At 45.5% G+C, this 21,076-nt stretch overlaps 1 protein-coding gene across 1 annotated transcript in view; it reads left to right on the forward strand.

The window, feature by feature from the left end:
• Positions 1 to 21,076, forward strand: part of LOC144694617 (calcium-activated potassium channel subunit alpha-1-like) — a 110,142-nt gene that overhangs the window by 191 nt on the left and 88,875 nt on the right. The window contains exons 2-7 of the mRNA XM_078565217.1: positions 543 to 633; positions 1,488 to 1,599; positions 15,212 to 15,287; positions 16,803 to 16,878; positions 17,738 to 17,908; positions 20,762 to 20,853. Coding sequence (XP_078421343.1) covers positions 543 to 633; positions 1,488 to 1,599; positions 15,212 to 15,287; positions 16,803 to 16,878; positions 17,738 to 17,908; positions 20,762 to 20,853 — 618 coding nt within the window. The remainder of the gene's footprint in view (positions 1 to 542; positions 634 to 1,487; positions 1,600 to 15,211; positions 15,288 to 16,802; positions 16,879 to 17,737; positions 17,909 to 20,761; positions 20,854 to 21,076) is intronic.

The raw sequence follows: 21,076 nt of genomic DNA on the forward strand, positions 1-21,076 counted from the left end.
GCTTTAGGAGCCCAATATCATTTTGGAATCAGTTGGCTGCAAAGCGATGCAGGTGGTCCAGACAGGAAGGGGCCAGTTTGGGAACTAGACAACAGGATCAGTTAGTGAAGGCCAGAAGCTGTTCTCCTGCCTGATTCTTTGGGGAATTTTAAACTTACCTCAACTTAAAGCCCTTGTTCTTGGGTGTACAGCTTAAATGTTCCAAGGCCAAAATATGATGCTTGGTTAGCCCACCCATCCTGATCGTCACTAATGCCTTTAAGATGACACCACATGAACCAGCTTCTGAAATGGGCTTTGCACTGGCTGTTAGGAGCAGGAAATTCTCTCAAATTCTCCTCCCCCTTTTAAAGAAACGAACAAATCCTCACTCCCATGGCAAGGAGGCTGAGATCGAGAGCTTGCCATGTAGATGAACGCTTTGTGTAACTCTTCCTTGGTGCAGGGAAAAGGGGAACTCCCCCTCCTTAGGGAAGAGGGGAGTGGGTTTCTGAGGGAGATCCATGATCCGATGAATTGAATTTACTGTTCCCTCTCTACAGGAGTAATGAAGACATCCAAGTGGCTTTGAGCCGTCTCCAAAAAGTTGATCTGTGCTTTAACGGGTTATTTTTATTTTACTTTGGACTGCGTGTGAGTAATTTTCTTTTGTTGAAGTTCTAGTGTAAATTGGTCTCATTTCACTGTGCCCTTGCCTCTGAAAGGAAAGACTCACATTTCTACACAGTAGTGCCTTTCTCAATCTCAGGGTGCTCCAAAGCACCTGAGAGCAATAAAGTCTCTTCTGAAGTGTAGTCAATGTTGTAATGTAGGAAACATGGCAGCCAATTTACACACAGGAAGATCCCACAAACAGCAATCCGACAATCTGCTTTAATGACGTTGGTGGAGGGATAATAGTATTGGCCTGTACAACAGGGAGAACGCTTTTTTTTTCAAATAATGCCATGGACCTTTAGTGCCCGGGTAAGAGAGCAAACAGAACTGCAGTTTAATGCCTCATTTAAAGGCAGTACCTCTGACAACACAGCACTCCCTCAGTACTGCACTGAGAGAGTCAATTTTGATTTTTATGCTCAAGTCTGCAGGGGGACTTGACCCCACAACATTTGAACCCAGAGGCGAGAGGGCTGGCCCACTGAGTCACACACACTTCGAAATCCCACTCGGGGAGAATAAAATCCAGGTTGACCTTACCAGTGGCTCAATTTTAAGATTCTCACCCTTGATTTCAATTTCCTTCATAGCCTCACACCTTCCTACCTCTGTAATCTCCTCCAGCCCTCCAACCTTCTGAAATACCTTGGCTCTGCCACTGTGTCCCTGATTTTCACCGCTCAGCCACTGTCAGCCGTCTCTGGGCCCTAAGTGAAGGTGTAGGCTGGGGTGGGCATCAATGTACATTCCTTCTCCTAATTACTGGAGAAGTGTGAGTTGTGAGGAGACCAGGGCCTGAAGATGACCTGCTTCTTCTGTCTGCTCAACAGTTCATAGCAGCTGAAGACAAGCTACGGTTCTGGTATGAGCTCAGCTCCGTTGTAGACTTCTTCACCATCCCTCCAGTTATCCTCGCACTCTATTTCCACAAGGACTGTATTGGTGAGTGCGCTAATGGCATTATTGCTTCCCTTTTGCTAACTCTCCTCTTGGGCAAGTCATCATCATATTTAAAATATCTGAGTTGTCTTCTCAGCAACAAAAACATCTCCCAGCGACTTCCTGACACCAAGGATTGCGGTTCTGTTACTACAAACTTAGATCAACTTTGGTGGAATGTTCTGCAATCTCTAACATCTCGCTGTGGACATGCTGGGAATTCTGCAAAGTAGGCCTGGAGCGGTGAAGCGGATTGCTGCCATCTTCTCCATATTTGGTGACATTCCTGTAGGGACCGATGGTCTGCTCAGTATTTGAGTTGTCATAGCAACATCACGCCCCCCTCTTCTGATTGGAGCCATTGGCGGCACATGTGGTAAGACCTCCTAGCACACCGACCACTGGAGGTGCTGACCCTAGCAGGCAGCTGTCATAGCAGCTGGGCTGGCAAGGCCGCAGGTCTCAGGCTCACATCTCCCACCACAGCAAATGGTGAAAAGAGGTTCAATAAATCTGCTCAGTTGTGCGTTTAGCATCACAAACTGTTGGATGGTTTCTGCGGGAGTTGGGGTGGGCGGGGGAGGGTGGTGTAGTCACTGGACCAGTAATCCACAGGCCAAGGCTAATGCTCTGGGGACACGAGTTCACATCCTGCCACGGCAGCTGGAGGGCTTTAAACTCTGGGATTAAAAAACAAGTCTCGGTATTAGTAACATGAAAACCATTTCCGATTGTCGTTATGACCCATCTGGTTCACGGATGCCCTTTAGGGAAGGAAATCTGCTATCCTTACCTGGTCTGGCCTGCGTGTGACTCCAGGTCCACAGCAACGTCGTTGACTCTTAACTGCCCTCTGAAATTGCCTAGCAAACCGACCAGTTGTATCACACCTCTACGAAGTCTAAAGGGAACGAAACTGAACGGATCACCCCACATTGATCTAGGCACCGGAAACAACGGCAATCTCAGCCCTGTCGATCCTGTAAAGTCCTCCTTACTAGCTCGTGCTAAAATTGGGAGAGGTGTCCCACAGACTAGACAAAGAACAGCCTTACATAGTCATACTCACAGAATCATATCCCAGACACCACCATCACCATCCCTGGCTTTGTCCTGTCCCACCGGCAGGACAAACCCACAGAAGTGGCGGCACAGTGGTATACAGTCGGAAGGGAGTTGCCCTGGGAATTGTTTAAAATTCATTCCTGAGATGTGGGCATTGCTGGCTAGGCCAGCATTTATTGTCCATCCCTAATTGCCCTTGAGAAGGTGGTGGTGAGGCTGGCTTCTTGAGCCGCTGCAGTCCATGTGGTGTAGGTACACCCACAGTGCTGTTAGGGACAGAGTTCTAGGATTTTGACCCAGCGACAGTGAAGGAACAGCGATATATTTCCAAGTTGGGATGGTGTGTGACTTGGAGGGCAACTTCCAGGTGGTGGTGTTCCCATGTGTCTGCTGCCCTGGTCCTTCTAGGTGGTAGTGATCGTGGGTTTGGAAGGTGGTGTCGAAGGAGCCTTGGTGAATTCCTGCAGTGCATCTTGTAGATGGTACACACTGCTGCTACTGTGCGTCGGTGGTGGAGGGAGTGAATATTTGTGGATGGGCTGCCAATCAAGCGGGGCTGCTTTGTCCTGGATCATTGTTGTTTCCGGTGCCTAGATAAATGCGGGGTGATCCGCCTGGTTTCGTTCCCTTTAGACTTCGTAGAGGTGTGATACAACTGGGTTACTTGCTAGGCAATTTCAGAGGGCAGTTAAGAGTCAACTACATTGCTGGGGGTCTGGAGTCACATGTAGGCCAGACTGGGTAAGGACGGCAGATTTCCTTACCAGGTGGGTTGCTACGACAATTGAAAATGGTTTCATGTCACTATTACTGAGACTTGGGGCAAAATTGTTACCTCGGCAGGTGGGCGTGTACCCAATCCGCTCGAGCTTAAAATGACACGTGGTGACGTTGGGCGAGCATCCCAACATCAACGTGCAATATTTCAGTCGGTGGGTGCATGTGCGTCTGCCGACAATTAAAAGGCCTGTTAAGGCCATTAAATATTCAATGAACTTCCCTTTCTCGCTGCCTGTCCAACCTTACGGTTGACGGGCAGGTGAAAAGGCCAAGTGGCTTTTGCACTTTTTAGGAAAGCTCATCCACGCTGGGTGAGCCTTAATTGGCCCGCCAAGCGTGAAATCGCCTTCCGGCCTCGATGGCAGGGGGCAGTCAGCTATCCGACCACCGCCACCGAGCCCACCCGACAAGGGGTGGTCTCTGCCCTTGCTTTTTATCCCAGAGTTCTGAATTGAGTTTAAAGCCCCCCAGCTGCCGTGGCAGGATGTGAACATTAGCCTTGGCCTGTGGATTACTGGTCCAGTGACTACACCACCCTCCCCCCCACCCCAACTCCCGCAGAAACCATCCAACAGTTTCTGTTGCTTCTTGAGTGTTGTCGGAGCTGCACTCATCCAGGCAAGTGGGGAGTATTCCATCACACTCCTGACTTGTGCCTTGTAGATGATGGACAGGCTTTGGGGAGTCAGGAGGTGAGTTAGTCATCGCAGGATTCCCAGCCTCTGACCTGGTCTTGTAGCCACAGTATTTATATTTATATGAAACAGTTCAGTTTCTGGTTAATGGTAACCCCCAGGATGTTGATAGTGGGGGATTCAGCAATGGTAATGTCATTGAATGTCAAGAGGCGATGGTTAGATTTTCTCTTGTTCGAGATGGTCATCCCTTGGCATTTGTGTGGCGCAAATGTTACTTACCACTTGTCAGCCCAAGCCTGGATATTGTCTAGGTCTTGCTGCATTTGGACATGGACTGCATCAGTATCTGAGGAGTCACGAATGGTGCTGAACATTGTGCAATCATCAGCGAACATCCCCACTTCTCACCTTACGATGGAAGGAAGGTCATTGAAGAAGCAGTTATAGATGGTTGGGCCCTAGGACACTATCCTGAGGAACTCCTGCAATGATAAGACCATAAGACCATGAGACATAGGAGCAGAAATTAGGCCAATCGGCCCATCGAGTCTGCTCCGCCATTCAATCATGGCTGATAAGTTTCTCAATCCCATTCTCCTGCCTTCTCTCCGTAACCTTTGATCCCCTTACCAATCAAGAACCTATCTATCTCGGTCTTAAATACACTCAATGACCTGGCCTCCACAGCCTTCTGTGGCAATGAATTCCATAGATTCACCACTCTCTGGCTAAAGAAGTTTCTCCTCATCTCTGTTCTAAAAGGTCTTCCCTTTACTCTGAGGCTGTGCCCTCGGGTCCTAGTCTCTCCTACTAATGGAAACATCTTCCCCACGTCCACTCTATCCAGGCCTTTCAGTATTCTGTAAGTTTCAGTCAGATCCCCCCTCATCCTTCTAAACTCCATCGAGTATAGACCCAGAGTCCTCAAACGTTCCTCATATGTTAAGCCTTTCATTCCTGGGATCATTCTCGTGAACCTCCTCTGGACCCTCTCCAGGGCCAGCACATCCTTCCTGAGATACGGGGCCCAAAATTGCTCACAATATTCTAAATGTGGTCTGACCAGAGCCTTATAAAGCCTCAGCAGCAGCAACTTGCTTTTATATTCTAGTCCTTTCGAAATAAATGCCAAAATTGCATTTGCCTTCCTAACTACCGACTCAACCTGCAAGTTAACCTTAAGAGAATCCTGGACTAGGACTCCCAAGTCCCTTTGCACTCCAGATTTCTGAATTCTCTCTCCATTTAGAAAATAGTCCATGCCTCTATTCTTCCTACCAAAGTGCATGACCTCACACTTCTCCACATTGTATTCCATCTGCCACTTCTTTGCCCATTCTCCTAACCTGTCCAAATCCTTCTGCAGCCTCCCCGCCTCCCCAATACTACCTGTCCCTCCACCTATCTTTGTATCATCTGCAAACTTAGCCAGGATGCCCTCAGTTCCTTCATCTAGATCATTAATGTATAAAGTGAAAAGTTGTGGTCCCAACACTGACCCCTGCAGAAATCCACTAGTCACCGGTCGCCATCCTGAGAAGGACCCCCTTATCCCCACTCTCTACCTTCTGCCAGACAGCCAATCTTCTATCCATGCTAATACCTTGCCTCTAACACCATGGGCTCTTATCTTACTGAACAGCCTCCTGTGCGGCACCTTGTCAAAGGTCTTCTAGAAGTCCAAGTAGATAACATCCATTGGCTCTCCTTTGTCTAACCTACTCGTTACCTCCTCAAAGAATTCTAACAGATTTGTCAGGCATGACCTCCCCTTGATGAAACCATGCTGACTTTGCCTGATTTTACCATGCACTTCCAAGTATTCTGAAATCTCATCCTTAATAATGGACTCTAAAATCTTACCAATGACCGAGGTCAGGCTAATCGGCCTGTAATTTCCCGTCTTTTGCCTCACTCCCTTCTTAAACAGGGGGGTTACATTAGTGATTTTCCAGTCCTCTGGGACCATCCCTGACTCCAGTGATTCCTGAAAGATCACCACTATTGCCTCCACTATCTCTTCAGCTATCTCCTTCAGATGTCCTGGAACTGAGATGATTGACTTCCAACAACCACAATCATCTTCCTTTGTACTGGGTATGACTCCAACCAGTGGAGACGTTTCCCCCTGATTCCCATTGACTCCAGTTTTGCTAGGGCTCCTTGATGCCACACTCAGTCAAATGCAGCCTTGATGTCAAAGGCAGTCACTCTCACCTCACGTCTGGAGTTCAGCTCTTCTGTCCATGTTTGAACCAAGGCTGTAATGAGGTCAGGAGCTGAGTGGCCCTGGTGGCACCCAAACTGAGCAAGTGCCATTTGATAGCACTATTGCTGACCCCTTCATCACCTTATTGATGATTGAGAGTAGACTGATGGGGCGGTAATTGGCCGGGTTGGATTTGTCCTGCTTTTTGAGTACAGGACACACGTGGGAAATTTTCCACATAGCCAGGTAGGTGCCAGTGTTGTAGCTGTACTGGAACAGCTTGGCTAGGGTACAGCAATTTCTGGAGTCCTCAACCTTGAATCTGGACCCCATGAATCACATGGCATCAGGTCAAACATGGGCAAGGAAACCTCCTGCTGATTACCACGTACCACCCTCCCTCAGCTGATGAATCAGTGCTCCTCCATGTTGAACATCGTTTGGAGGAAGCACTGAGGGTGGCAAGGGCTCAGAGAGCACTCTGGGGGACTTCAATGTCCATCACCAAGAGTGGCTCGGTAGCACCACTACTGACCAAGCTGGCCGAGTCCTAAATGACATAGCTGCTAGACTGGGTCTGTGGCAGGTGGCGAGGGAACCAACAAGAGGGAAAAACATGCTTGACCTCATCCTCACCAACCTGCCTGCTGCAGATGCATCTGTCCATGACAGTATCGGTAGGAGTGACCACCACACAGTCCTTGCAAAGACAAAGTCCTGCCTTCACATTTAGGATAAACTCCATCATGTTGTGTGGCACTACCACCGTGCTAATTGGGATAGATTTCGAACAGATAGAGCAACTCAAAACAGGACAAAAATGAGGCATTGTGGGCCATCAACATCAGCAGTATTGTGTACAACCATCATCTGTAAACTCATGGCCCCGCATATCCCCCACCCTACCATTGCCACCAAGCTGGGGAGATCAACCCTGGTTCAATGAAGAGTGCAGGAGGGCATGCCAGGAGTAGCACCAGGCATACCTAAAAATGAGGTGTCAATCTGGTGAAGCTACAACACAGGAATAATTATATTCCAAACAGCGGAAGGAGCATGCAATAGACAGAGCTAAGCGATCCCACAACCAACGGATCAGATCTAAGCTCTGCAGTCCTGCCACATCCAGTCGTGATGGTGGTGAACAATTAAACAACTCACTGGAGGAGGAGGCTCCACAAATATCCCCATCCTCAATGATGGGGGAGCCCAGCACATCAGTGCAAAAGACAAGGCTGAAGCATTTCAAGAATCTTCAGCCAGAAGTGCTGAGTGGATCATCCATCTCAGCCTCTTCCTGAGGTTTCCAACATCACAGATTCCAGCAATATTCTTGGAGACTTGTGCTCCACAACTAGCTGCGCTGTTTGAACAAGCTTGCCTAGGCAAGCTGTTCCAGTACAACTACAATACTGGTATTTACCCAGTATGCCCTGTCCATAACAAGCGAGACAAATCCAACTCGGCCAGTTACTGCCCCATCAGTCTACTCCCCGTCATCAGCACAGTGTGAATGGTTAGAGTCATACCTAGCACAAAGAAAAATAGTTGTGGTTGTTGGAGGTCAATCATCTCAGTCCCAGAATATCACTGAAGGAGTTACTCAGGGTAGTGTCCTTGGCCCAACCATCTTCAGCTGCTTCATCAATGACTTCCCTCTATCATCAGGCCAGAAGTGGGGATGTTCGCTGATGATTGCACAGTGTTCAGCACCATTCGCGACTCCTCAGATACTGAAGTAGTCCGTGTCCATAGGAATAAAGACCTGGACAACATTCAGACTTGGGCTGACACGTGGCAAGCAACATTCGTGCCACCCAAGTGCCCAAGTGCCAGGCAATGACTATCTCCAATAAGAGAGCATCTAGCCATCTTTCCTTGACATTCAACAGCATTACCATTGCTGAATCTCCCATTATCATTATGATCCCAATTGATGTTAATACTGGGCAAGTCAAATCCCAGAGTGAAACTTGGCTTGATAAATCCTAACTTTTTGTTTAGAAATCGTGAAGGTAAGTCAGCTACCCCCGATAATCTTTTACCCTGTTGTTAATCAAGATTCTATTTAGCTTTGCCTTAGAAATATTCAAAGACCTTGCTTCCACTGCCTTTTGAGGAAGAGAAATATTCTTTTAGCTTTCCTAATTACTTACTGTGCCTGCATACCAGCCTTTTGTGATTCATGCATGAGGACACCCAGATCCCTCTGCATCTCAGAGCTCTCACATTTAAATAATATGCTTCTTTTTTATTCTTCCTGCCAAAATGGACAATTTCACATTTGCCCACATTATACTCCATTTGCCAAGATCTTTACTCACTCACTTATCCTAACTATATCTCTTTGTAGCCTCCTTACGTCCTCTTCATAGCTTATTTTCCTAACTATCTTTGTGTCATCAGCAAATTTCGCAACCATACCTTCGGTCCCTTCATCCAAGTCATTTATATAAATTATAAAAAGTTGAGGCCCCAGCACTGATCCCTGTGGCACACCACTTGTCACATCCTGCCAACCAGAAAAAGATCCATTTATGCTAACTTTCTGTTTCCTGTTAGCTAGCCAATCTTCTATCCATGCCAATATGTTACCCCCTATACCATGAGCTTTTATTTCCCACAATAACATTTGATGTGGCACCTTATCAAACGCCTTCTGGAAATCTAAGTACAATACATCCACTCGTTCCCCTTAATCCACTGCAAATGTAACTCCTTCAAAGAACTCCAATAAATTGGTCAAACATGATTTCCCTTTCACAAAACCATGTTGACTCTGCCTGATTACCTTGAATTTATCCAAGTGCCCTGCTATAACTTCTTTAATAATAGCTTCTAACACTTTTCCTATTACAGATGTTAAGCGAACTGGCCTGTAGTTTCCCACTCTCTGTCTCCCTCCCTTTTTGAATAAAGGAGTTACATTCACTATTTTCCAATATAATGGGACCTTCCCCGAATCTAGAGAATTTTGGAAAATTCAAACCAACGCATCAACTATTAGCCACTTCTTTTAAGACCCTCCTAGGATGAGGATTTGCCAGCCCACAGCTCCGACAATTTGCTAATTACCATTTCCCTGGTGATTGTAATTTCCTGAGTTCCTCCCTCCATTCCAATTCCTCTATAGTGAAGACCGATTCAAAATACCTGTTCAATTCATCTGCCATCTCCTTATTTTCCATTATTAACTCCCCAGACTCACTTTCCATAGGACCAACCCTAACTTTGTTCAATCTTTTCTTATTTAAATATCTATAAAAACTCTTACTATTCATCTTTATATTTCATGCTAGCTCTCTCTCGAACTTTATTTTTTCCCATCCTTATTAATCTTTTTGTCATTCTTTGCTGTTCTTTATATTCCGTCCAATCTTCTGACCTGCCATCGTTCTGTGCAATTATATGCTTTTTCTTTAAGTTTGATACTGTCTTTAACTTTTTAGTTAACTATGGATGGTGGGTCATTCCCTTGCAATTTTTCTTTCTCATTCAAATGTATCTTATCTATGTATTCTGAAATATCTCTTTAAATGTCTGCCACTGCATCTCTAATGATCTATCCCTTAACCTCATTTGCAAGTTCACTTTATTTAGCTCTGCTTTTATACCCTCATAATTGTCCTTATTTAAGTTTAAAATACTAGTCTTGGACCCATGCTTCTCTCCCTCAAACTGAATGTAAAATTCTATCATATTATTATCGCTGCTACCTAGAAACACCTTAACTATGAGGTCATTGACTAATCCTACATTGTTGCACGGTACCAATGGTTGGCTCCAGAATGTGCTGTTCTAAGAAACTATCCCGAAAACATTCTTTGAACTCTTCATCTAGGCTACCTTTGCCCCTCTGATTTTTCCAATCTATATGTAGATTTAAAATCCTCCATGATTATTGCTGTATCTTTCCGACAAACTCCCTTATCTCTTCCTATATACTCTGTCCTACCTTGTAGTTACAATTAAGGGGCCTGTACACCGCTCCCACAAGTGACTTCTTGCCTTTATCATTTCTCATCTCTACCCAAACCGTTTCTACATCATGGTTTCCTGAACATAGGCCATCCTTCTCTAATGTGCTAATACTATTATTAATTAACAGAGCCACATTTCCCTCCACATTTTCTGAGCTTCCTGTCCTTCCTAAGTGTCATGTACCCTTCAATATTCAGGTCCCAATCTATCAGGTCTCAGTAATGGCTATCAGATTGAACTTATTTATTTCTATTTGCGCTATCAGTTCATCTGTTTTGCTCCGAATGCCACATGCATTCAGATACAGAGGCATTAGTTTTGTCATTTCCAAATTTGTTTATTTATTTTAACTCCCCCTCCACTTCCCCAGTTATGTGGCTCGCGAGGACACTGGCCCCAGCATGGTTCAATTAATTTCTCTAATCTTATTTGTCCTCTGTCAATTTGCATGTGGCTCAGGTAATAATACAGAAATTGTTACCTTTGAGGTTCTGCTTCTTAATTTGGTGCCTAGCTCCTCATACTGATAATGCATAACCGCTTTCCTTGTTCTGCCTATGTTGTTGGTACCCACATGGACCACGACAGCTAGATGTTCCCCCTCCCACTGTAAATTCCTCTCCAGCCCTGAGCAAACATCCCAAATCCTGGCACTGGGTAGACAACAAAGCCTTCTGGACTCTTGCTCTATGCTGTAGAGAACAGTGTCAATCTCCCTCATTATACTGTCCCCGACGACCACTACATTCCTTTTTGCTCTCCCCACTTGAATGGCTTCCTGTACCACATTGCCATAGTCAGTCAGCTCATCCACCTTGCAGCCCTCACTCCCATCCAAACAAGTGAGAGAACCTCAAACCTGTTGGACAATAGCACAGGCTCAAACTCCTGGCCTCTGGGTCCCCTTATGTGTCTCACTCACAGTCACTGCCTCCTTTCCCTGCCCACCTTCCAAATCAGAACACCTGATCCTAAGGGGTGTGACCATCACCTGGTGCAAAGTGTCCAGGTAACTCTCCCCCTCTCTGATGTGATACAGTGTCTGCAGCTTAGCCTCCAGCTCAATGACTGAGCCGAAGCTCCTCAAGGTGCAGACATGTTTGCCCTGGATCACACTGACACACTGGAGCTCCCCCAGGCTGCAGCCATGGCAGGACAGGTGGTGTGCCATGTTTATGCGTTTGAATTAACTACTTAATTATTATATTCAATTACTTATTTTCTTATACGTATTTTATTAATCTTGCCACAAATGCCTGTAGTATTTGAAACCTTAGGAATAGAAAGATGTTAACCACTTACCAGATTCCCCTGTAGTAGAGCAAGAAGCAATTCCTGCAGGTTAACAATGTTAGAAAAAGCAAAGGAGCACCTCCGTCGCCTCCTCACCAATTTCTCTCAACTCACCAAACTCGTGGAACTTCACTGAGGTCACACTCTGTTCAGGTCAAACTCTCATTACAAACACAAGAAGATGCTTCAAATTCACAGTATTCCCTTACCCCAGAATTATCTTTACAGACACATAAACCAGTGAAGAGTTACCACGAGCTTGACACAAAGGCTTCTCGCTTGGGTCTGGCACAGTTGCAAATGGTTTTTTTCCAGTGAATTCCTGAGCATTCACTCGATGCTTTTCATCCAACTTGTATCTTTCCCCGAGACGCCCAAAAACCTCTCCCTAAACTCATTATTTCTTTACTGCAGAGAGAACACATGAGTTGCCCAAACTCAGTCTCCAGTAGCACCTCTACTGAACTGATCACTTCACTGAGTTCTATAACTGACTATTCAGTTAACTGCTGTTCCAATAGCCTTGTAGTTTTACTGGAGTATGTAAATACATTGGAAGCAGTTCAGAGAAGGTTAACGAGGCTAATACCTGGAATGGGTGGGTTGTCTTATGAGGAAAGGTTGGACAGGTTCAGCTTGTATCCACTGGAGTTTAGAAGAGTAAGAGGTGACTTAATTGAAACCTTTAAGATCCTGAGGGGTCTTGACAGGGTGGATGTGGGGAGGATTTTTCCCCTTGTTGGAGAATCTAGGACTAGGGGTCACTGTTTAAAAATAAGGGGTCGCTCATTTAAGACAGAGATGAGGAGAATTTATTTCTCTCAAAGGATTGTGAGTCTTTGGAACTCTCTTCCACAAAAAGGCAATGGAAGCAGAGGCTTTGAATATTTTTAAGGCAGAGGTAGATAGCTTCATGATAAGCAAGAGGGTGAAAGGTTATCGGGATAGGCAGGAATGTGAAATTGAGGTTACAATCAGATCAGCTACGATCTTATTGAATGGAGGTGCAGGTTCGAGGGGCTGAGTGGCCTCCTCCTGCTCTTAGTATATCTGTTCATGTTCCCAAAGAAATCAAAATCCTTGTCTTCTCCTTCTGACACACACTGAACACTCTATGACAGATGCAACCAAAGCAGATTCCATGGATTTGTGAACAACTCACCCAGACATTTCTCACATTGTAAGCCAACCAGTCTCACTGAAATTTGGTCTTTCTCACGAGGGTTTCCAATCTCCACATCTGAAGACCTCGCCTTGGAATTCCCACTTGGGCGGCTTCAACAATGGCTTACCTCACAGGGTTTCAATCTTCCGAGATTCCTTTCCCCTGGATTTTCGGGTACACTCAAGCATCACCTTCCAAGCACAATTTCAGCTCTTTGGTCGTGCCAAGCAGAACACCACTGCTCCAAAGGGGTACCTTTGCCACAGCTCGCAGCACAGAATCACCAACCTTTGGCTGCCTTCTCAGATCTTCAGTGCTCCTCTCAATCCCACACCACTTCAAGTATGCTCCTTGCAGCTCTCTCTTTAACTCAGAGACTATTTCTCTGCTCCATTGTTTTACTTTACTTAATGGGACCTATTTATGTCCCCTGTCTTTATCCTTTAACTGGGACTTGTTGCGACTTCTCCCTGTCCCCTTCCTGTGTCCTGCTCCCTGGGACACTGACAAGGTAATGTCACTCTGTATCAGGTCACCCGAGCTGTCTCTTTGCACTGTTTTCTCTTTTCCATTCTGCGCAAGTGTGTAGGGCCGGTCCCCGAGATGAAGACGAGGAAAACTCGATTTGCTCATGTTGGCCATTTCCCAGCCGGCTCATGCACAGGAGGCCCGAGGTTTGTTGGGAACTGGAGTCAACTAAAGAAGGTGAGTTTAGATTTCATCATATTATCAACATTCTGGGGGTTACCATTGACCAGAAACTGAACTGGACTAGCCATATAAATACTATGGCTGCAAGAGCAGGTCAGAGGCTGGGGATCCTGCGGCAATTAACTCATCTCCTGACTCCCCAAAGCCTGTCCACCATCTACAAGGCACAAGTCAGGAGAGTGATGGAAAACTCTCTACTTGCCTGGATGATTGCAGCTCCCACAACACTCAAAACACCATCCAGGACAAGATAGCCCCGCTTGGTTGGCACCACATCTGCAAACATTCACTCCCTCCACCACTGATGCACAGTAGCAGCAGTGTGTACCATCTACAAGATGCACTGCAGGAACTCACCAAGGCTCCTTCCACAGCACAACTACTACCACCTGGAAGGACAAGGGCAGCAGATAGATGGGAACACCACCAACTGGATGTTCCCCTCCAAGCCACACACCATCCTGACTTTGAAATATATCGCTGTTCCCTCACTGTCACTGGGTCTCAATCCTGGAATTCCATTGCTAACAGCACTGTGGGGTGTACCTACACCACATGGACTGCAGCGGCTCAAGAAGGGAGCTCACCACCACCTTCTCAAGGGCAATTAGGGATGGGCAATAAATGCTGGCCCAGCCAGCGAAGCCCACATCCCATGAACATATTAAAAAAGTGTTTCTACCGAGGTTCTGATCCATCTAATTTTGCGCAGGATCCCACCCAACCAGATCACCCCAGGATCCTGCCCAACCAGATCACCCCAGGATCCCACCTAACCAGTTCGCCATAGGATCCCACCCAACCAGATTTGGCCTTCATAGTGAAAGGATTCGAGTACAGGAGCAGGGATGTCTTGTTGCAATTATACAGGGCCTTGGTGAGACCACACTTGGAATATTGTGTGCAGTTTTGGTCTCCTTATCTGAGGAAGGATGTTCTTGCTATAGAGGGAGTGCAACGAAGGTTTACCAGACTGATTCCTGGGATGGCGGGACTGACATATGGATTATATTCGCTGGAGTTCAGAAGAATGAGGGGGGATCTCATAGAAACCTATAAAATTCTAACAGGACTAGACAGGATAGATGCAGGAAGGATGTTCCCGATGGTGGGGGAGTCCAGAACCAGGGGTCACAGTCTGAGGATATAGGGTAGACCATTTATGACTGAGATGAGGAGAAATGTCTTCACCCAGAGAGTGGTGAGCCTGTGGAATTTGCTACCACAGAAAGTAGTTGAGGCCAAAACATTGTATGTTTTCAAGAAGGAGTTAGATATAGCTCTTGGGGCAAAAGGATCAAAGGGTATGGGGAGAAAGCAGGAGCAGGCTATTGAGTTGGATAATCAGCCATGATCATAATGAATGGCGGAGCAGGCTCGAAGGGCTGAATGGCCTACTCCTGCTCCTAGTTTCTATGTTTCTATGAACCAGTATCCTACTCAACCAGATCACCCAGGATCCTACCCCACCAGATCACCAGTATCCCACTCAACCAGATCACCCAGGATCCTACCCCACCAGATCACCCAGGATCCTACCCCACCAGATCACCCAGGATCCTGCCCCACCAGATCACCCAGGATCCTACCCCACCAGATCACCCAGGATCCTGCCCCACCAGATCACCCAGGATCCTATCCCACCAGATTAGCCCAGGCTGCCATCCAATGAGCTTTACCATGACTGGCACCTCAATCTTCGAAACACAAGGGAAACCTGCCAGGCATATATGAGCATATTGAGGTGATTTTTTTTTTGTTTTTTGTTTCCAGGCTTGAGGTTCATGAGGTCTCTCCGCCTGTTGCAATTGCCTGAAATACTGCAATATTTAAGGATCCTGAAGAGAAAGTAAGTTATGCTGTGACTGGACAAGTTGATGATATCAGCTTTGTAAACTGATGCCATCCACAGAGTAGTTTGCCAGAGGATGTTGAGCGCTGATCACAAGTACACCCTGAAGAGTTCTTACTTTGTCTTTACAGCCACTTTTCATGGTGGCCCAAGAGGGCTGACTGAGTGCTCACTCCAGATCTCCACATGCCAAATCGTTTCTTAAAGGGGCTGGAATACAAAGGGAAGGAAATAATACCCTGAGCAGACCACATATCTGGGCACTACCCCTCAGGCAGGATATATAATTGGAGGGGGTGCAGCGCAGATTCACCAGAATGAATCCGGGGCTCGGGAGTGTTACATAACGAGGACCGGTTGCAATGCCCAGACTTGTTTTCCCTGCAGTGAAGGAAATACAGAGGTATTTGCTTGTGGTGTTTTAACACACTGAAAGGATTCAGTAGAATAGCTAGAGTGGATTGATTTCTTCCAGTGATGGAGTCAAAAACATGGGGGCACAATCTTAAAATAAGAGCTAGGCCATTCTGGAGGAGAATCAGGACTCGCTTCTTCACACAGCCCGGAGAGGAACTCTGGAACTCTCCTCCTCCATAAGGCTGTAAGTCAATTGGAGCTTGCGAGTCTGAGACTGATGGATGTTTACTGGGTGACGGTATTAAACAAGGTGGATAAATGAAGCTCAGGTACAGGTCAGACATGAATGCGTGAACAAAATTCCAATTTGACATCTAGAAGATGGCACAGCCAAGGTTATATTGTTGGAATGGGGTTTAAACTTCTGACTTTCCAACCCAGAGGCAAGAGTGCTATCCAATGAGCCAAACTGTGTGCAGTTCTGGAATCCACATTATAGGAAGGATGTGATTGCACTAGAGAGAGTGCAGAGGAGATTTACCCAGGTTGTTGCCTGGGCTGGAGAGTTTTAGTTATGAGGAGAGATTGGATAGACTGGGGTTATTTTCCCTGGAGCAGAGGAGGTTGAGGGGGGACATGATTGAGGTGTATAAAATTATGAGGAGCATAGATAGGGTAGACAGGAAGGAACTTTTCCCCTTGGTGGAGCGATCATTAACTAGGGGGCATAGATTTAAGGTGAGGGGCAGGAGGTTTAGAGGGGATGTGAGGAAGAATTTTTTCACCCAGAAGGTGGTGGGAATCTGGAACTCACTGCCTGAAAGGGTAGTAGAGGCAGAAACCCTCATAACATTTAAGAAGTATTTGGATGTGCACTTGCGATGCCATGGCATACAAGGCTATGGGCCTAGTGCTGGAAAATGGGATTAGAATAGTTAGATACTTGTTTGACCGGCGCAGACTCGATGGGCCGAAGGGCCTTATTCTGTGCTGTAGACTTCTATGGCTCTATGACAAACCAGCTTTGGTTCAAGTTTTAAATCTTGGGCATTCTGGAGGAGAAGGGGAGACATCTGACAGAGTAAGCAGACAAGAATAATGTCATATTTCTGCTACACACCAGTCCAACTTATTTTTCAATCTTTAATTTTGCAGTACGAAAATCAAATTGGCCAGTTTGCTGTCTGTGTTTCTGGGCACGTGGTTTACAGCTGCTGGCTTCATACACACGGTAAGTTCATAGCATGTTATTTACTGCCTCCAACTAAAGTACATCTAGTCATTTTAACATGAGTTTTGTGTCCTATGGGTTTTCTGGGAACAAGACTTTCCTTGTTAAAAGCAGCAAGGGCACTTTGCGTTTAAATGTAGAAAGAGGTTCAGTGATGCTTACAGTCAGGAGGAAATTAGATTCTCAGCCAAAGAAGGCGAGATTAGGAAACTGTTACCAAACAACTCATCAAAGAGATTGCTCTTAGCAATAGATCTTAAAGGAGGAGAGAGTGAGAGGTGAAGAAGCTTAATAAAGGAATTCCAGAGCATGGTGCCAAGGCTGCCAGTGGTGAGACCATAGGAAATGGAGTTTTGGAAGATCCTGGGATCAGAGATTTTTGGGCGGGTTGGTGGGTGGGATGGGCTATTGGACTGGAGTAAGGCCATGAAGGATTTGAACACAAGACATTGGGGCCAGTGAAGTGGGATGATGAATGAGTGGGGCTAGGTGTAGGATATGATTTGGCAGCACTGGAAACTCTTCAAGCACTTGCAGTTTATTCAGTAGCTTTGTGCTGCTCAGGAAGACCATAGGTTTGATTCTGTACTTTCCACATTCTATGACAATAAGCCCACACTCAGCCTGTGCACTGGCGGCTTGGACTGGTGGACTGAGTGTTGTAGTTAACAGAGGGATAGTGAGGAAGGAGGACATTTTAAAAGACCTGACAATGTTGTGAACAATCTTATTTGCTTCCAAGACTGCACCTTTGCTATAACATTTCTGCTATGGTAATCTTTCACCTGGGCCAATCAGAGTTCAGTGAAGAAACTCCTTGCATGACTGTGTCATTAATTGTCACATTCTCTGTTTTTAGATTGAAAATTCAGGAGATCCCTGGTTAACAGAACCTAATGGACAAATCTTAACCTACTGGCAGTGCGTCTATTTACTCATGGTCACCATGTCAACTGTTGGATATGGTGACTTAACTGCCAGGACCACTGTTGGCCAGGTCTTCATGGTATTCTTTATCATCTTGGGCTTGGTAAATTCATTGCTTTATTTTATTCTGTCTGTCAATGTCTTTATAGGGTAGGCTATCTCCTTCCCTCCCCCATCTCATTTGCGCTCTTTGAATCCAGCACTGATTAATGGGACCACAGTCTCCTTCCTGCCCAAGGGAGCAACTGTCACTCAAGTTGGCACCACATTATCCTTAGTTAGCCTCCTCATGCCCCTTCCCCTCTCAGTTTCCCACCCTTTCCAGTCACCACCCCCCAGCATTGCTGTTCCCTCCTTCTTGCCTGCAGGCAGTTACCATGTGAAATGCCACCTTTCCAAACCTAGGCAAGATCGATGACCAGTTTAAGTCACTCTTGTCCACTTTCAGACTTCACTTTGTCCGATGGATGGAAGGGGCCAACTTTGTCCAGGTGCCTTCCTAATGGGAAAGCCTTACCTGTGCACCATGCTCATTGGGTACCACAGCTGCTATTTTGTATATTTTGATGTTGCTGTACACTACGAAGGTGTTACATCCTTTAGCTTTGTGAGATATTATTGGGAAAGGTTGATTCAATGCATATTTACATTGAATAAGGCATCTAGTTGAGAGATCCAGACCTAACAACCTGCTTGTTCCTTGGGTACTTTTCGGACACTATGGACCCTACTAAGGCGCCAATACAGTGGGCACACATGATGACGTGGCAGATGACATGTGTCAGGTGGACCAACTCCACAAGGGAAACCTGGTCACGCTATCACAACAGTTTTGCAATTTGTATTTATTATAAGATGTGTGCACTGAATTCAGAAGTAATAAGTCCACCAAGGCCTTTAGGGATTTTAAAAATTAAATTAAAATATTTATTAACAAAATAAAAGATGTCAAACACTTGCATAAGACTATAATTACTACTATAATAACTCCTAAAATCCCTAATTAACCTGACTCCCAGTTACACTCTGTTTAAGGCAACGGTCCACAATAGATTTTAGATTTAAAACAAACTCAGCAAGTTAACACAATACCCTTGACAGTGGAATTCCAAATGGCTTTCCCCTTATTTCAGTTCCATTAGACAGCAGACTCATGCACAAATGCTGGAGGCTTCATTAAGGCTATTTCACACACTCCTGTTAGATCTCACATAGCCTTCTCACACATAACCTTTCATTTTCCTTTATGTATGTTTCTCTCTTTTTAATATGTAAATTCTATTGTTCCATACGTCTTTGAAACTGTCTTCTTCACAGTATAAAAACTTTCATGGTGCCAATATTGCCAGTAACCTTTGGGAAAAATAAACACATTCCTTAGCTTTGCTTATCTGGCTAGTTGTAACAGACAAAGATCCTTTTGAAATCCAAATATCCCTTCATTTATCTAAAAATGCAAATTCCCTTCACACCTTACATGCTAATCCATGTTTACTGGTTAGCATGTCAAGCACCTAGCTTCTTTTGATGATTTAAAGCTTGCAGTCTGCTTGAGTAAATAATGTAATTAAATCACATGCAGACCCAACTATACTTATCCCCATAAACCTACTTCACAATAAACCAGAAAAATATTATGGAACAACTATGTTAGTTTCATGACACACATTACCGGCCAGAAATGCGCCAAGTAGTAAATATTTTTTAAATGATCAATTCATTTCTGCAGGACTGAAATTTGAAAATATTTTTATTCCATTCACATTCATATTACATTCAAGCACTTTCAAAATGTTATTTCAGTGTTTGGAGTCTTAAAAGTACTGTTCAAGAAGGCTGGATTGAAGATGTGAATAACTGATGATGTGTTGTATTTGGATAAGATAGCTGGACTGGGCAGGAACATTTAAAGCCAGGGGAAATCTGTTCCAATGTGGGGCCAGCAATCCTTCCACAACCCATTGTGGATTTTTGGAGGTCCCACTGCCTCACTCGGCTGGGTACTAACCTCACCCAGTATGCTACAGCACTCAAGTCAGGCGCTCCACTCAAAGTGCAGCCAGAAAGGGCAAGAGTGGTCCTCCTAAGCGGGTCATTCCTCCCTTCTCCTCCCCCGATCACTAATTCCCTGCTCCTTTCTGCCTCTGGCCACCAGTTCCCCTGTTCTCCCTGTCTACTGTTCACTCTACCAAACCGCACACTGCTCCGCTGCTCAAGTCACTGACCAATGCACCACTCTTGACCAGACCTAGTGATTGCACTCCCCTATGGGAGAAACTTCTTTATCCAAAGAGCGATGAGAATGTGGATAAATAGCACAGATGCCTTTCAGAGGAGGCTAGATAAATACAGAAAGAGGAAAAGAATACATGGTTATATGCTGTTAGACTGCGAAGAAAAGAGACGGGTGGAGGCTTGTGTGGAGCAGAATCACCAGCATTGACCTGCTGGTTCGAATGGCCTCTTCTTGTGCTGTAGGCTCAGTGTAATCTGAATGTTGTGTCCAAAAAATGATGAATTCAAGTCTCACTCGAGAAACTGGAGCACAAAAAACTCGAGCAACACGCCTGTGTAATACTGAGAGAATTGCTCTGTCGGAGGTGCTGGGGAGCAGTTATCCCTGGTGCCCTGGCCAAACGCTTATCCCTGAATCAACACAACAAAACAGATTATCTGGTCATTATTGTATTGCTATTTGTGGAAGCTTGTCTGCACATTGGCTGCTGAGTATCTTGCATTACAACAATGAATATACTTCAAAACTACTTTCTTGGCAGGAGAGTGCTTTGGGATCTCCTTTGGCCAAGAAAGGCACTATAGAAATGTAAGTCTTTCTTTAATTCTCTGAAAAATGCTCATGATAATACTGTGGTTTATATGTGGCAAAGTCACAGAAATGGTTGTCGGTTTTGAAGTCACAGTGTGTTAACATTTGGAAAATTGCTAACTCTGACAGGTCTTGTTTGCAAGTCATGTCCCTGAGATTATAGAAATTATTGGGAGCCATCGGAAATACACTGGTAAATACAGACGATTCATGGGAAAAAAGTGAGTATTCTCCATCTCTTTCTCCAATCACTTTCCCACTGGGGTAGGTTTTCTGATTAACATTTGCCAGATATCTCAGCAAACTTTCTGTCAGTCATTGAGATCAGGGTGGATCTTAGGGAGGGCCCAGGTCTCAGCGCCATTGGTCCACTGGGAAAACAGAGGGCAGAATTTTGCCCTTGATGGGCGGGCGGGCCCCACCGGCTCGGCGGTGGGCGGGCAG

This window comes from Cetorhinus maximus, chromosome 20, assembly GCF_964194155.1.
Source record: "Cetorhinus maximus chromosome 20, sCetMax3.hap1.1, whole genome shotgun sequence".
NCBI lineage: Eukaryota > Metazoa > Chordata > Chondrichthyes > Lamniformes > Cetorhinidae > Cetorhinus > Cetorhinus maximus.